Here is a 19,245-nt window from a genome sequence, read left to right on the forward strand (position 1 = left end):
CCCAGGAAGTGGAGGTTGTGGTGAGCCGAGATTGTGCCACTGTACTCCAGCCTGGGTGACAGAGTGAGACTCCATCTCAAAAAACAAACAAAAAAATGAACCAACAAGCAAAACTTCCTTATTTGTTTTTAAATCTTTGCCTCTAATTAAAATGTTTCTTCTGAGTTCTGCTTCCCATATTTCCAAATTCAGTGTCTGAGATTTAAAAATCTAAGAACACAAAACATAAAAGACAAAAAATGCTGGGATTTGATCCCCATCTCTATCCCTTTTTAACCACTATGTTAATTATAAGAACTAATTACAAGATCTTAAGGATTGTTACACGGACTGTATCAAATACATCAAGTAGTAACTATAACATTTAATACTTTATTGAGTCAATCTGTCATTCATGGTGGTTACTATTCTGGAATCACCACTGTAAACATTTAAATTAACCTTTGCATTTTGTTATTTTCTTTGTTCGCTACAAACTTTCAACAAATTGTAGCTAGTGTCAGTAATTAGTGAAAACTCCTTACCTTTTTCCATGAAATTCCATGACTGGTATTGAGTAATATTCTTTGGATCCTGAATCTTCTATAAATGTATTAGCAGCACAATCTCGTATCTTTTCTAAATTTTTCTAAAATATGAGTTAGGTTACTAAAGACATATCTTTAAACACATCTAAACAATTATAAGAATTATTTGTATGAAATAGTATATATGTAAATGACAAATTTTAAATTTACTATTCCAGAAGACCCTGATAGCAGCTGAATGTATCTAATCCTTACTTTGAGAATTAGGAAAAAAATACAAAAGGGAAGACATATAGTATACAGAGGGTGGAAAACCAGTAACAATTGAAAAGTAGAATGTTTACACTAAATTCCAGGTAAAGAATTACTGTTCTAGAACTTTAGAGGATCTCTGTTCTAATCCTAATTCTTTGAGAAAAAATGGAAGAATGAGTGTCTAGAGATTTCTACCGCACTCTTCGGTTACCTATTCTAGGGCAAATATGGTCCATTAGAAGTCTGTAAATTCTGTGAGGATGATACCTGTACCTAGCTTATTTATAATTTTATCTCAAATATCCAACACAGTACATTACATATAACTGTACTTAATTTATTTATGTTAAAATAATACATGAATGAGTGAGTGAGTTGTAAGAATAGTCATTTGGAGAGCTGTTTAGTGCCTCTATCAACAGAGGCTCTTTTTGGTTGGAGAATAGGATAAAAGAGTTGTGAAATGACAAACTGTCTAAGGAATGATCATTTAAACCTGAAAATATTCCAAAGCATTTTCAACTGAAGGGGTGCTGCTATCAAATTCAATTCCTCTGTGAACATGAAAATATTGATTCTCTTTGTAGTGAAAATTCTGGAATTTAAAATCTCTTCCATAAATAAATGGAGGCAATTCTCGCTCTGTCTTGACCTTGTCATCTGCAGAAATGAAAACAAACTTTTATTTAAAACATGAACAGCACATAAACAATCATATTTTAAGAGATCTAATTTCTCATTCGTGTAAACGAAGAAAATTCCAGATGAAATAAAAATCTTAGTAATTATAGTCCATAAAATTATTTATGCTGTTAATGTATATAAATATTTTAACATTAGAATATATTTTTGGCTATGCACAGTGGATCATGTCTGTAATCCCAGCATTTTGAGAGGCGAAGGGGGTCAGATCACTTGAGCCCAGGAGTTCAAGACCAGTCTGGGCAACATGGTGAAACCCTGTCTCTACTAAAAGTACAAAAACCAGCTGAGTGTGATGGTGCATGCCTGTAATCCCAGCTACTTGGGGGGCTGAGGAGGGAGGACTGCTTGAGCCCAGGAGGTCAAAACTGCAGTAAGCTGAGATCATGCCACTGCACTCCAGCCAGGTGACAGAGTGACACCCTGTCTTATACACACACACACACACACACACACACACACACACACACACACACTAAATATTGACATTTTGAGCATTTTCTGTAGTTTTATTATACAGACATTTCAAAAGTATGCTCAAAACATTGTTCTAATTATTAATTTCTTGTAAGTGAGCTCAAGATTAATATCTTACTCTAATTATAAGAAAGGACTAGAAACTCTATGCCTAAGAGAATCTTTGGTTAAATAAACAAAAGCTTATCTCGTGTAAAAGGAGACATTGTAAAGAAATAGATGGGTATATCTCACATACAAAAATAACCAGCCCATATTTCTAAAAAGTAATAAAACTACACAGAAAACTTATTTTTAAAAATAATTTTCTCTGCCGGGCACGGTGGCTCACACCTGTACTCCCAGCACTTTGGGAGGCTGAGGTGGGCGGATCACCTGAGGTAAGGAGTTTGGACCAGCCTGGCCAACATAGCAAAATCCTGTCTATACTAAAAATTGAAAAATTAGCTGGGTATGGTGGTGGATGCCTGTAATCCCAGCTACTCAGTAGGCTGAGACAGAAGAATCGCTTGAACCCAGGAAGCAGAGGTTGAAGTGAGCTGAGATCATGCCACTGCATTCCAGCCTGCGTGACAGAGCAAGACTCCGTCTCAAAACAAAAACAAAAACAAAAACAAAAAACCTCAAATTCCAGCAAAGATTAGATTAGGTTTTTCAATATTTTGACTGGTTGGTAGAATACGGTTTCATCAACATAAGGTACATAATGTATTTTGGGAAATAAAAACGGTAAAGTAAAGTACAAAAAGTAATATACACTATACATCCTGATCTCAACACTGAGAATTAACTATTTAACATTAGTCATATTTGCTTCCCATAGTTTAAGTAATAAGATATTGTAGATATAGCTAACATTCTCTTTAAGCAAGTCCCTCCCACTTCTATACATGCTCCCCATCACCCAAGAGTCATGATTCCATTTCTAATAGTTCACAGATAATTTATATCTTCAGCACCTGAATTCTCATGGCACCAACTTTTACTAAATAATTTGCAAAATTTCTGCTGAAAATGTGCCATCTGAAAAAAAGCCCATTATAATAAACCTACATGCTTGGACAGCAATGAAAGTGTATAAATTGTATGCTAATCTGGATAGGATGAAGAGCTTATACTGAAGTCCCAACAAATTGCATTAATTATGGCCCTGTTTCAGCTCTCTATTCTATTACATTGCTCTGTTTGTTTATTACAGTGCCAATACTATCTTCATTTAATTACTGTAGTTTTAACATGTTTTATTTCAATGTAATTCTACATTCATTACTGTAGTTTTATTATAGAGCAGCAAAGGGTCATTAATTTCTGAAAGACCATTAATGACCTTTTGCTGCTCTATATTAATTTTAGAGTAAGTGTGTAAACTTCAGTGAAAAATATGATCAGGATTTTGAATAGAAGTACATTGAATTTATAGAGTAATTTGAATGAGATGATATATTCGCAGTGTTGTCCCATCATGAACATGGCATATTTCCCTATTCATACGAACTTATTTTAGCTTATTTTGAATCTTTCAATAGCCTTTGTAATTAGTATAAATATATACAAAGTACTATGTACAGATACTGAGTGTTTTAAATTACATTAGAGACATCAAATTTTGTTTTCTTTAACAGGTTATAGCTAGGTTACTGCCTGTACCCATATACCAGAAACAAAATTGTATTTAAACATATATTTAATATATACCTATATTTTATACTTCATTTCTGGTGATACTCTTACCTGAAAAATGCTGAAGCAGACTATTTAAATATGGAACTTTCATTTTCTTCTTTAAACTCATAGAAATGGAATCAGAAAACATATTAACTTTAGGTATCCTATCCCTCTTCTGATATCTTCTTTCTTCTCAAAGTGTTTTTGAATAATCTTTTTTTGAAGATATAATCTTTGCTGTAGTCTCTGGTAGGTACAAATATCAAGATAATCTTGATTATATCTTATAGCATTAGTAAGCCAATAGTCTGTTTTAAATATAAAGACATGTTCATACTGTTGAACTTGTGTAGTACTGAATGTTAACTTTAGCATAATATTTTCAGCATATTTCATAAATACAGCTGTTTCTTCAGGGCTACTGGGATCATATGTTGGATCTTCATTCGTGTCTTCATCATAGATTCCATTAAAGTCTGGATCCTTTGTAATATCAGTCAAACCTTTACAATAAAAAACAAAAATTTCAGACAGTGAAAATTTCATATTTGGCTTCTGGATAAATATGGAAGACTGAACACAAGATTTTATTGTGAAATTTTACTAACATGACAGTAAAGGAAAAATTAGATGCTGTAACCCAAATACAAAATTCTAAGCACTACCTACAACCTACTGAACAAACCTGTTTGGCCAAAGGGACCCAAGAGAAACCTTAAAAATTGAGTTCTTGGCCATGATGGGATGGGAGGTCAGACATGCCTCATTATACTCCTTTCCTTTTGTGGTTTAGACACAACCAACTGACCAGCATTAATGTCAAAATACAGATCATAAGACTGACAGAATGAACTATTTGTAACAATAATATACCAAATTATAAACAAAACCTAGGGCCATGCCAGGCAAGGATGAAGTCACAAACCCCTCTACTTAAAGAGTAAACTAGGTTCTAACTTCCACAAGGTTTTTCTTTTTTCTCTCACAGTTAAACAAGCACTGTCCTCAAGAAAAGCAATTTTAAAAGAATTATAGCTCGTTAACCAACAGATGCTGAATAATTGACCTCCCTGTCTCCCAAGCCATAACTAGAGCTTTGATTGGAGAAGAAACTGATTTTAATAACTTTCTCCTCATAAGACCACTGATCATAATGTGGTTCTGGCCTGTTTACAGAGGCTATAAACAGTGAATGCCTTCAAGTCCCTGCTTCACCTTCTGACATATAGTAAGGGCCTAATTGTAATGCATTTAAATGTTAAGTCTCCACCCCAAAGCAAACATGAATATGTAATAATATGCATGTTAGAACCCACTTCATGAATGTTCATACCTCTTCCTATAATTTGTTGCATATGTATACTTGGCCAAACAGTTCAGCTTAAATTCCTGTCTTGCTCCTCCCTTCCTTGAAGTGCCTGTCAGAATAGCCAGTTTGAAAACTGTAATCCTTTAGAAGAAATATACAGATTCATTGCAATCGATATCAAAATAGCAGTCACTATTCTTTACAGAAATAGAAAAATAATCTTAAAATCTATATGAAACCACAAAAGATCCAGAATAGCCAGTCATCCTGAGCAAAGAGAACAAAACTGGAGGAATTATATTACCTGACTTCAAATTATACTGCAAAGTGAAAATCACCAAAACTGCATGCTACTGGCATAAAAACAGACACACAGACCAAAGGAACAGGATAGAGAACTTATAAACAAATCCATACTTATACAGTGAACTCATTTTCAACAATAGTGCCAAGAACATTCACTAGGGAAAGGACAGTCTCCTCAATAAATGGCACTGGGAAAACTGGATATCCATATATGAAGAATAAAACTAGCCCCTGTCTCTCACCATATTCAAACATCAAATAAAAATGGATTAAATACTTAAATCTAAGACCTCAAACTATGAAAATACTAAAAAAAAAAATTAGAGAAACTTTCCAGGATATCAGCCTGGACAAAGATTTCTTGAGTAATATCTCACAAGCATAGTTTGCAACCAAAGCAAAAATGGACAAATGGGATCACATCAACTTAAAAATCTTCTATATAACAAATGAAACAATCAACAGACTGAAGAGACAACCCACAGAATGGGATAAAATATTTGAAAACTGTCTATCCAACTAGGGCTTAATAACCAGACTATATAAGGAGCTCAAACAATTCTATAAGAAAAAAAAATCTAATCTGATTAAAAAATGGGCAAAAGATCGGAATAGACATTTCTCAAAAGGAGACATACAAATAGCAAACAGGCATATGAAAAAGTGTTCAACATGTCCAATCATCAGAACTATAATAAGAGATCATCTCAATCCAATTAAAATGGCCTTTATCCAAAAGACAGGCAAAAACGAATGCTGGTTAGGACGTGGAGAAAAGGGAACCCTAGTACACTGTTATAGGAATGTAAACTAGTGCAGTCACTATATAGAACAGTTTGGCGGTTTCTCAAAAAAAATGAAAAATATACCTACCATATGATACAGCAATTCCACTGCTGGTTATAAATCCAAATGAGGGGAGGACTCAAGATGGCGCTGTGAGAACAACCCAGGATTGGAGTTCTCGTTGTGTCTGCGGAGAGGTGAGTCTGAGCTGCATTTCCAGACTGATCTTTGTTGCTCACGGAACGGGAAAATTCCCAAGTGAAGAGGAGACGCGGGACGCCAGGCAGATATTCCGCCTGGCAAAGCCGGCAGCCGGGGTGGCGGCGGCCGGCCCTACCCAGCGCTCCCCACAGGGCGCACTTGTCCGGGTGCCCCGTTGAACCGGCAACTGGAGACGTGAGAGGGCTGGACTTGAGACTGAGCTAGACTTGAACAGTGGGCCAGCCCAGGGGATTGCAGGAACAGAGCATTAGGATTGGCCCAGTGGGATGAACAAAACCGCGATTTCAAACAAGCCCCGTGCAGACGGCGCGAGACGCTCTGAGGGGGAGGGGCAGCCACCATTACCGAGGTAACCCGCCCCAACTGAGATACACGCCCATTGCTGACGCAGCCAGCCGTTGCCGAGGCAACCCGTCCCTACTGAGATACACGCCCACTGCTGACGCAGCCTGCCGTCGCCGAGGCAACCCGCTACAACAGAGAGACTCCGCCGCAGGGCGTGGCGGAGAACAGCAGAACAGCGGAGCCAGGGCGAGCCTCACAACAGCAGGGCGGAGCCTCGGCAGGCAAACAGTGGCTAGTCTGCATCCTAGCTGGGCAGGACCTCAACGGACATCCAAAAATAAAGCCCAAACCCCTCAACACAGAGCATTTGAGAAAAAAAAGTGTTTTTTTTAATGAGCTCTGTTGCAGCAGAATCAAACATAGCAGCCTAACAGCCCTGAATGAACAACACAGCTCACAGCTCAGCAATTAAACCCCTATAAAGTACAAACTGTCTCCTCAAGCAGCTCCCCAACCCCTCTATATCCAAAAGATTGACATTAGGCAGGCACCATCCTGGGACAAAGATAGCAGAAAAAGAAACTGGTAGCATCCCTCGCTGTGCCACAGCTGCTAGAGGTGCACCCCAGACAAGCAGGGTCTGGAGCGGACCTCGGCACTCGTACAGCGAAGGGGCTAGACTGGTAGAAGGAAAACCAAGCAACAGAAATACTTCATCATCAACATTCAGGGTGTCCACTCAGAGACCCAATCGAAAAGTCAGCAACTACGCAGACGACCAGCGGACAAATCCACAAAGATGGGAAGAAACCAGCGCAAAAAGGAGGAAAACACCCGAAACCAGAACACCTCGCCTCCTAGAAAGGACCAAAACTCCTCACCAGCAAGGGAACAAAGCTGGACGGAGAATGACTATGACGAAATGACGGAATTAGACTTCAGAAGATGGATAATGAGAAACTTTGGTGAGCTAAAAGATCATGTATTAAATCAATGCAAAGAAACTAAGAACCTTGAGAAAAGATTTGAAAAAAGATTCGAGGAAATGATAACAAGAATGGATAACTTAGAGAGGAATATGAATGAATTAAAGGAGCTGAGAAACACAATACGAGAACTTCGCGAAGCATACACAAGTTTCAATAGCCGAATTGACCAAGCAGAAGAAAGAATATCTGAAGTCGAAGACCAACTCAATGAAATAAAACGAGAAACCAAGATTAGAGAAAAAAACGCAAAAAGGAATGAACAAAGTCTCCAAGAAATGTGGGACTATGTGAAAAGACCTAACCTACGTTTGATAGGTGTACCAGAAGGGGACGAAGAGAATGAATCCAAGCTGGAAAATACTCTTCAGGACATCATCCAGGAAAATTTCCCCCACCTAGCAAGACAGGCCAACACTCAATTGCAGGAAATTCAGAGAACACCACAAAGATATTCTGCAAGAAGAGCAACCCCAAGGCACATAATCGTCAGATTCAATAGGGTTGAAATAAAGGAGAGAATACTAAGGGCAGCCAGAGAGAAAGGTCGGGTCACCCACAAAGGGAAGCCCATCAGACTCACAGCAGATCTCTCAGCAGAAACACTACAAGCCAGAAGAGAGTGGGGGCCAATATTCAACATTCTTAAAGAAAAGAACTTTCAACCCAGAATTTCATATCCAGCCAAACTGAGCTTCAGAAGTGAAGGAAAAATAAAATCCTTTGCGAACAAGCAAGTACTCAGAGATTTTGTCACCACCAGGCCTGCTTTACAAGAGCTCCTAAAAGAGGCACTACACATAGAAACGATCAACCAGTACCAGCCATTCCAAAATCACAGTGAATGCTAAAGAGCTTCAACATAATGAAGAATCTACAACAACTAACAGGCAAAACAGCCACTTAGCATCAACATGGCAGTATCAAATTCACACATAACAATATTAACCCTAAATGTAAATGGACTAAATGCACCAATCAAAAGACACAGACTGGCAAATTGGATAAAAAGCCAAAACCCATCAGTGTGCTGTATCCAGGAAACCCATCTCACATGCAAGGATACACAAAGGCTCAAAATAAAGGGATGGAGGAAGATTTACCAAGCAAATGGAAAGCAAAAAAAAGCAGGAGTTGCAATTCTCATCTCCGATAAAATAGACTTTAAAGCAACAAAGATCAAAAGAGACAAAGAAGGCCATTACATAATGGTAAAAGGATCGATACAACAAGAAGAGCTAACGATCCTAAACATATATGGACCCAATGCAGGAGCACCCATATACATAAGGCAAGTTCTTAAGGACTTACAAAAGGACTTAGACTCCCACACAATAATAGTGGGAGACTTTAACACTCCACTGTCAATACTAGACAGATCTACCAGACAAAAAATCAACAAGGATATCCAGGGCTTGAACTCAGACCTGGAGCAAGCAAACCTGATAGACATTTACAGAACTGTCCACCCCAAATCCACAGAATACACATTCTTCTCAGCACCACATCACACCTACTCTAAAATTGACCACATAATTGGAAGTAAAGCACTGCTCAACAAATGCAAAACAACTGAAATCATAACAAACCGCCTCTCAGACCATAGTGCAATCAAGTTAGAACTCAGAATTCAGAAACAGACCCAGAACCGCACAGCTTCATGGAAACTGAACAACTGGCTCTTGAATGTTGACTGGGTAAACAACGAAATGAAGGCAGAAATAAAGAAGTTCTTTGAAACCAATGAGAACGAAGACACAATGTGCCAGAACCTCTGGGACACATTTAAAGCAGTCTCTAGAGGAAAGTATATAGCAATAAGTGCCCATATGAGGAGAATGGAGAGATCCAAAATTGACACCCTATCGTCAAAATTGAAAGAGCTAGAGGACCAAGACCAAAAAAACTCAAAACCCAGCAGAAGACAAGAAATAACTAAGATCAGAGCTGAGCTGAAGGAGATTGAGACACGAAAAACCCTTCAAAAAATCAATAAATCCAAGAGCTGGTTTTTTGAAAAGATCAACAAAATAGACAGACCACTAGCCAGATTGATTAAAAAGAAAAGAGAGAACAACCAAATAGATGCAATAAAAAATGATAATGGGGAAATCACCACAGATCCCACAGAAATTCAAACCATCATCAGAGAATATTACAAACAACTCTATGCGCATAAACTAGTAAACCTGGAAGAAATGGACAAATTCCTGGATTCCTGTGTCCTCCCAAGCCTAAACCAGGAGGAAGCTGAAACTATGAATAGACCAATAACAAGGTCTGAAGTTGAGGCAGCAATTAAGAGCCTACCACACAAAAAAAGCCCAGGTCCAGACGGGTTCACAGCCGAATTCTACCAGACACACAAGGAAGAGCTGGCACCATTTCTTCTAAAACTATTTCAAACAATCCAAAAAGAGGGAATCCTTCCCAAATCATTTTATGAGACCAACATCATTCTGATACCAAAACCCGGCAGAGACCCAACAAGAAAAGAAAACTTCAGGCCAATATCCATGATGAACATAGATGTAAAAATCTTCAATAAAATATTGGCAAGCCGATTGCAACAGCAAATCAAAAAACTTATTCATCATGATCAAGTAGGATTCATCCCGGGGATGCAAGGCTGGTTCAACATACGCAAGTCTATAAATGTAATTCACCACATAAACAGAACCAAAAACAAAAACCACATGATTATCTCAATTGACGCAGAGAAGGCATTTGACAAAATTCAACAGCCCTTTATGCTAAAAACCCTCAATAAACTCGGTATCGATGGAACATATCTCAAAGTAATAAAAGCTATTTATGACAAACCAACAGCCAATATCATACTGAATGGGCAAAAACTGGAAGCATTCCCTTTGAAATCTGGCACTAGACAAGGATGCCCTCTTTCACCACTCCTATTCAATATAGTACTGGAAGTTCTAGCCAGAGCAATCAGGCAAGAAAAAGAAATAAAGGGTATTCAAATAGGAAAGGTGGAAGCCAAATTGTCTCTATTTGCAGACGACATGATAGTATACCTAGAAGACCCCATCGCCTCAGCCCAAAAACTCCTGAAACTGATAAGCAACTTCAGCAAAGTCTCAGGATATAAAATCAATGTGCAAAAATCACAAGCATTCGTCTACACCAATAACAGACTTAAAGAAAGCCAAATCAAGAGCGAACTGCCATTCGCAATTGCTACAAAAAGAATAAAATACCTTGGAATACAACTCACAAGAAACGTAAGAGACCTCTTCAAGGAGAACTACAAACCACTGCTCAACGAAATCAGAGAGGACACAAACAGATGGAGAAAGATTCCATGTTCATGGTTAGGAAGAATTAATATCGTGAAAATGGCTATACTGCCCAAAGTAATTTACAGAATCAACGCTATCCCCATCAAGCTACCATCGACTTTCTTCACAGAACTGGAAAAAACCACCATGAACTTCATATGGAACCAAAAGAGAGCCCGCATAGCCAAGTCAATTCTAAGCAAAAAGAACACAGCGGGGGGCATCACACTACCGGATTTCAAACTATACTACAAGGCTACAGTAATCAAAACAGCATGGTACTGGTACCAAAACAGAGATATAGACCAATGGAACAAAACAGAGGCACTGGAGGCAACACAACATACATACAACTATACAATCTTTGATAAACCTGACAAAAACAAGCAATGGGGCAAGGATTCCATGTTTAACAAATGGTGTTGGGAAAACTGGCTAGCCATGTGCAGAAAGCAGAAACTGGACCCCTTCCTGACACCTTACACTAAAATTAACTCCAGATGGATTAAAGACTTAAACATAAGACCTGGCACCATAAAAATCCTAGAAGGAAATCTAGGCAAAACTATCCAGGACATAGGAGTAGGCAAGGACTTCATGAACAAAACACCAAGAGCATTGGCAACAAAAGCCAAAATAGACAAATGGGACCTAATGAAACTCCACAGCTTCTGCACGGCAAAAGAAACAGTCACTAGAGTGGATCGGCAACCAACAGAATGGGAAAAATTTTTGCAGTTTACCCATCTGACAAAGGGCTGATATCCAGAATTTACAAAGAACTCAAACAGATTTACAGGAAAAAAACAAACAAGCCCATTCAAAAGTGGGCAAAGGATATGAACAGATACTTTACGAAAGAAGACATATATGAGGCCAATAATCATATGAAAAAATGCTCATCGTCACTGATCATCAGAGAGATGCAAATCAAAACCACATTGAGATACCATCTCACGCCAGTTAGAATGGCGATCATTAAAAAATCTGGAGACAACAGATGCTGGAGAGGATGTGGAGAAAAAGGAACACTTTTACACTGTTGGTGGGAGTGTAAATTAGTTCAACCATTGTGGAAGACGGTGTGGTGATTCCTCAAGGCCTTAGAAATAGAAATTCCATTTGACCCAGCAATCCCATTACTGGGTATATATCCAAAAGACTATAAATCCTTCTACTATAAGGACACATGTACACGAATGTTCATTGCAGCACTGTTTACAATAGCAAAGACCTGGAATCAACCCAAATGCCCATTGATAATAGACTGGATTGGAAAAATGTGGCAAATATACACCATGGAATATTATGCAGCAATCAGAAATGATGAGTTTGTGTCGTTTGTAGGGACTTGGATGAATCTGGAGAACATCATCCTCAGCAAACTGACACAAGAACAGAAAATGAAACACCGCATATTCTCACTCATAGGTGGGTGATGAAAAATGAGAACACATGGACACAGAAAGGGGAGTACTAAACAGTGGGGTCCATTGGGGGGAAAAGGGGAGGGCCAGTGGGAGGGGGAGGTGGGGAGGGATAGCCTGGGGAGAAAAGCCAAATGTGGGTGAAGGGGAGAAGAAAAGAAAGCACACTGCCATGTGTGTACCTATGCAACTGTCTTGCATGCTCTGCTCATGTACCCCAAAACCTATAATCCAATAAAAAATTAAAAACAAAAAAATCCAAACGAAAGGGAATCAGAATATCAAAGGGATATCTGCAGTCCCATGTTTGCTGCAGCACTGTTCATAATAACCAAGATTTGGAAGCAACCTAAGTGTCCATTAACGGATGAATGGATAAAGAAAACGTGGTACATACACACAATGGAGTACTATTCAGCCATGAGATCCTGTCATTTGCAATAACTTGGATGAAACTGGAGAATATTATGGTAAGTGAAACAAATCACACATAGAAAAACTTTGCATGTTCTCACTTATTTGTTGGAGCTAAAAATTAAAACAATTGACCTCATGGAAATAGAGATGGTTACTAGAAGCTGGGAAAGGTGGCAGGGAATGATGGGGTTGGAGGAGAGTGGGGATAATTAATGGTTACAAAAATATAGTTAGATAGAATGAATAAGATCTAGTATTTGACCACAACAAGATGACTACAGTCAAGATGACTACCACAACAACAATTTATTGTACATTTAAAAAACTAAAAGTGTAATTGGATTGTTTGTAACACGAAGAAAGGATACATGTTTGAGGTAATGAATACTCCATTTGCCCTGATGTAATTATTAGGCATTGCATGCCTGTGTCAAAATAGGTCATAGAAATATATATACCTACTATGTACCCACATAAATTAAAAATAATTCAAAAAATAGTCTCCTTTCCAAATTTGTAAATCTCATAATTCTTAAGTTAGCAATGCCAATAAAATTGTGTTAAGAGGAAAGCAGACAGATGAGCAGGTTACTAAAAAGAATGAAGAAAGAGAAAACATAAGTCCCACCTTTGATCAAAGAAAACATGGAACAACAAGAAAATGTGATTTTTCTATAAGCAGGGAATCAGCTTCCCACTTGAGCCAAAAGCATAGTTTGTTTTTTTCAGGCCAGTATTGTTTCCTCCCTCCCTCCCTCCTCCCTTCCTTCTTCTTTCTTTCTTTTTTGCCAATGAGAAGATAGACATATTAAACAAAGAACCTGCCAGCTAAGTAATCATCACTTAATAAATAAGAATTATAACTTTGTGATTATGATTGTGATATAAGAAAAAAAAGAATTAAAACTTGATCTTATTTTATTAAAAAATGACAAATTTCCCATGCTACATTTTCTTGCCACTTACAAAGAAATTGAGGACTTTCTTGTTGTCAAATGGTCTTTTTAAGATAGTTATATCTACAATGTTACCCTTAATATAGACTTGAGAAAACTCCTTGGAGTCATAAGACATGCCTGTAGAGCATGTGGCACTGTTTGTAACATAAATGCTTTAAAGTATAAATGACAGGTCAATGTATCTTTTTCCTTTTTCTTTTTCAAAAAAATTTTTTTAAAGGCCGGAATACTCTTGGGTTTTTTTTTTTTTAAATGGTCAATACAATTAATTTCCTTTCTGCACAATTGGTAGATAAATTATGAAAGGGACTCTGGCAATTTAAAGAAGTCTAAAAAGCCAGAGGGATTGTTGATAGCACTAAAACTTCATTGCTTCGGGTAGTTGAGAGCCAACAAAAACCACAAGAAGCCTTTGAAATTGAAAGCATTATGTGGAGGCTGTGAAGGACCGGCCATGGCATAAGAATTTTTTTAAAGAAAAGGTGTAGTGAGCAGAGCATGCAAGACAGTTGCGTAGGTACACACATGGCAGTGTGCTTTGCTTTTCTTCTCCCCTTCACCCACATTTGGCATTGCTCTGCTCATGTACCCCAAAACCTATAATCCAATAAAAAATTAAAAAAAAAAAAAGAATAAAATGTGAAAACAAAACAAAAAAAAAAAAAAAAAAAGAAAAGGTGTAGTGAGACCCCTAGATCATCTTCCCCAGATAGCACAGCCCCTCTCATCTTCCTCACTAAAAGGGTACAAAGCACAGCCGAGGCGCAGCTGTGATGAAAATGAGTTAAATGAGAGTCTGAGTGCTGAACTGAGAGATCCATAGCTCATTCTCCTCCTTTGGCCCCAGACTCATGGCCCTCCCTCCAAGCAGGAGACTGGAGGAAACAGACCTGCAGATATAACATCTGCAGGACAGGCTTCCCAGTGGAAAGTCAGGGCTTCCTCCTCATCACTCTACACTGAGCTCTACCAGTGTTCCTATCTCACTCCCAAATGAAAACAAGCAGCAAGGGTCACCTGGTGGGTGAGGAGAGCCTCACAGATGAAAGACACAGGAATTACTGGGCCGGGGGCAGGGAGAGGGCCTAAAGGAAAGTGAAGTAGGCTTAAAGCAATGAGTGCTAACCAAAGGAGGAAGATGAAGGTATCCAGAGAGACATCTCTAAAGAAAAAATGGAACGTGATATCCCACTTTTTATTGAGAAGAGTTCCCTTCAAACATTTCCCTTCAAAAGACTGGAACTGAACTAGTAATAAGTACATGGAAAACTTAGCTACTTAAAAAAAAAAAGATCATTTATATCATGAAAAAATAAAGTTCCTTGAATCAAGTACCAGAAGTAAAGAATAACAATAACAAAGTTATTAAAGAAAGGAAATGTCCCAGCTTGGACAACATAGTGACATAGCAAGACCTATCTCTACAAAAAATAAATGACAACAACAACAAAATAGCTGAGCATGGTGGCACATGCCTATAGTCCCAGTTACTCAGGAGGCTGGTATGGGAAGATGGTTTGAGCCCAGGAGTCTGAGGCTGCAGTGAGCTGAGATCACGCCACTGCACTCAAGCCTGGGTGACAGAGTGAGAGCTTGTCCCTTTAAGAAAAAATTCAAAATAGAAAGTGCACATTATATAAATTAACTGGAAGGAATATGTACAAAGTCATAGGAAAGTACACAATGAAAAAGAATTTAATACAAAATTGGATCAAACTAAATTTGGAGGATGAGGGGAAATATAACTTTCCACAGCTTTAATCTCTCTGCTTTTTTTTTTTTTTTTTGAGATAGGGTCTCTGTTACCCAGGCTGGAGTGTAGTGGTATGATCTTGGCTCACTGCAGCAGCTTCAACCTCCTGGGCTCAAGTGATCTTCCCACCTCAGCCTCCCGAGTAGCTGGGACTATAGGAATGCACCACCATGCCCACCTAATTTTGTAGAAATGGGGTTTCACCACATTGGCCAGGCTGGTTTTGAACTCCTGAGCTCAAGTGAATCACCTACCTCAGCCTCCTAAAGTGGCGTGAGCCACTGTGCCTGGCCAATTCCCTTCTATTCTATTATCCATTTAATTTCTACATGTACTGAAACTTTACTATATGTCATACACTGTACAAGGTTCTGAGAATTTAAAATAAAGCCAAAACGAGACAATTTTCTGTGCTCTCAAGAAAAAGCTTAATGTCTATTATGGAAGAAAGAAAATTAAGCCAATAATTTCAATTCAGAATACAAAGTATTTCTCTGTGCATAGATAAGAGTCCAAATAAAGGAGGTAGTGTCTGAATCAAGTCTCAAAAAATGAATAGCAATAACCCTAGGAAGAATGTGGATGAGTGGTGTGAGGTGAGCAGGAAGAAGGCATTCCCAAGAGAGAACAGGGAATGAACAGAAAAATAATAATTTTTTTTCAATATTTCAATTAAAAGTTCCCTTCTCCTATTTTGCTATCATGAAATGTTTTCTTCTTTCATTCCATCCCCCTAGCCTTCTGGAAAGAGTCCAAGAATTTGACAATTAGATCAAGGGATCCACCCTGATTAAAATCCCTGCTGAGAAAACTGGATAACATGACCAGATTTTTCGATGTGCTCTATTCTCTACAATTGCTACCGTTTTTAAAGAATGGTGTTGCTGGTGATTTGTACAATGCAAAGCTATGTGAGAGGCAAAGGTTCACTTGACCAAGACTGATTCCTAGCAGTCTGCCCTCCCAGAAAGAGTTGGCTTTCTACACAGTTTCTTGGAAATCCACTGTAGCACAGTGTTTAAGATAATCATATGGTCAGGTGCAGGGTGTGAACCCAGTTTCCCAGTCATGCCAAGAGAGGAGTTGCTGTTTTCCCAAACATGAATGGTGATGTAACAACTTACACTGCTTCTAGCTTGCTGCCATGTAGCTGCAATTACAAAGCTTGGACACCAGCTCTCTGATCATACCAGTGGAGAGGGGGTACACTCCCTCAATCTCTGACACTAAGCTTGGAAGAAAGGGCTACAGCCTAATTTACATGAGTCACACTGTGTACCAGCCACCTTTTGTTCCTTGCCTCACATTCTTTCAGACCACACTTTTAAACTGTAGTTTTTGCTCCATACAGGCTTGACCTGACTGCACCTTTCCTCAAGTGCACCACAGGATACTTATTTTTGTCCTGAGCCTTCTCTGCCACAGCTGTTAGACTCCTGCTTACTTGATGGCAAAGTTAGTTACATCAAGCAACGTCATGGCCCAGGATTTGGTCTATTTCACCCAGCTCTCTGTCATATCTGAGGGCCATCCTCTATGAGGATTCCCTTGCAGTGGTGAACTGAGACACATAGGGACATTCTAATCAAGTTGTAGGTGGAAAGGGAGAGCACCAAAAGAGTAATGCTGTCTTTTCTACACCTACATTTTCAGGGGTGATTCTCAAAACAGCCACCAGCATAGCACTGGCACTGACCAATAAGAATAGACATTAGCCACAGTGCTGAAGCAGGATCTCAGAGACCTCCTGCTTGTCATATTTACCCTTTTCTGGATCATGCAGCTTTTCAGGGTATCCCTGGGGAGGGAAGCATTCAAAGAGCTTGGGGCTGCAGTAATTCAATTTTCCAATTGAAGGGTTCAATATTTTAACAATGTGGTGTTATTGATGCATATCAGCCAAAATCAGTCCTTTCCTGGTATAAAACTTATGTCTTGAGTTTTGTCATTCTACTTTTAAAATATCTCTCAAAATCATCTACTTCGACCTATCTCTACTGCAACACTGTAATATAGAACACCCCTTTCCACTGCAACAGCATTCTGACTGCTCTCTGCCTCAAATCTTTTTAAAATTATTTATAAATAAGGCTGGGAACCTCTCCAAATCCAGTCATTCTACTATCATGTGCCTTGGGATAGTGCTGGGTGTGTTTACAATAAAGTGCTTTATCACCCTAATACCCAAACCAGGAAAAAAAATCACAAAAAAAGAAAACTACAGACCAATATCCATGATGAACATGGTTGCAAAAATCCTCAACAAAACACTAACAAAATCTGATAGCATATCAAAAATGATAATACACCATGATCAAGTGGGTTTCATACCAGGGATGCAGGGATGGTTTAACATATGCAAGTCAATAAATGTGATACATCATATAGACAGAATTAAAAACAGAAATCATCTCAATAGATGCAGAAAAAACCTTTGACAAAATCCAGCATTGCTTTATGATTGAAACCCTTAGCAAAATGGGCATAGAAAGGACATACCTCAAGGTAATAAAAGCTCTCAATGACAACATTATATTGAACAGAAAAAAGTTTAAAGTATTTCCCCTGAGAGCTGGAGCAAGGCAAGCATGCTCACTCTCACCACTTCTATTCAACATAGTACTGGAAGTCCTAGCCAGAGCAATCAGACAAGAGAAATAAATAATGGGCATCCAGATTGGTAAAGAGGAAGTCAAACTGTGGCTGTTTGCCAATGATAATATCATTTGCCTAGAAAACTCCAAAGATTCATCCAAAAAACTTTTTACAACAGCTGCAAAAAGTACAATACAATACAATATCCAAGAAACTATTTACGACAGCTGCAAAAAGTACAATGCAATACAATACAATACAATACAATACAATACAATACAATACAATACAATACAATACAATACAATACAATATAATACAATACTTAGGAATATACCTAGACAAGGAGGTAAACTATTTTCACTAGGAAAACTACAAACCATGGCTGATATAAATCATTAATGACACAAACAAATGGAAACACATCCCCTGCTCATGGATGGGTAGAATCAATATTATGAAAATGATCATACCGCCGTAAGTAATCTACAGATTCAATGCAATTATCATCAAAATACTATCATCATTCTTCACAGAACTAGAAAAAAACAATCCTAAAAGTCATATGGAACCAGAAAGAGCCTACATAGCTAAAGCAAGACTAAGGAAAAAGAACAAATCTGGAGGCATCACATTACCTGACTTCAAACTATACTACAAGGCTATAGTTATGAAAACAATGTGGTACTGGTATAAAAATAGGCACATAGACCAATGGACCAGAATAGAGAATATGAAAATAAAACCAAGTCCTTATGGCCAATTGAATCTTTGACTAAGCAAACACAAACATAAAGTGGGGAAAGGGCACCCTTATCCAACAAATGGTGCTGGGATAATTGGCAAGCCACATGAAGCTGGATCCTCATCTCTCACCTTATACAAAAATCAACTCAAGATGGATTAAATACTTACATCTAAGACCACCTAAAACCATAAAAATTCTAGAAAATAACTTGGACAAACCCTTCTAGACATTGGCTTAGAAAAACAGTTCATGACCAAGAACCCAAAAGCAAATGCAACATAAACAAACATGATGAGACCTAATTAAACTAAAAAGCTTCTAAACAGAAAAGAAAAAAAATTAGTAAACAGACAACAGAGTGGGAGAAAATATTTGCACACTATGCTTCCAACAAAGGACTAATATCCAGAATCTACAAGGAACTCAAACAAATCACAAGAAAAAAACAAACAGTCCTATCAAAAAGTGGGCAAAAGACATGAATAGATAGTTCTCAAAAGAAGATATGCAATAGGCCAACAAACATA

The 19,245-nt window shown here is 38.2% G+C and overlaps 1 protein-coding gene across 1 annotated transcript in view; it reads right to left on the bottom strand.

The window, feature by feature from the left end:
* Nucleotides 1–19,245, bottom strand: part of ANKAR (ankyrin and armadillo repeat containing) — a 61,652-nt gene that overhangs the window by 38,633 nt on the left and 3,774 nt on the right. The window contains 4 exon segments of the mRNA XM_078375626.1: nucleotides 525–628; nucleotides 1,279–1,442; nucleotides 3,693–3,752; nucleotides 3,755–4,129. Coding sequence (XP_078231752.1) covers nucleotides 525–628; nucleotides 1,279–1,442; nucleotides 3,693–3,752; nucleotides 3,755–4,129 — 703 coding nt within the window.

This window comes from Callithrix jacchus, chromosome 6 (assembly GCF_049354715.1).
Source record: "Callithrix jacchus isolate 240 chromosome 6, calJac240_pri, whole genome shotgun sequence".
Taxonomy (NCBI): Eukaryota; Metazoa; Chordata; class Mammalia; order Primates; family Cebidae; genus Callithrix; species Callithrix jacchus.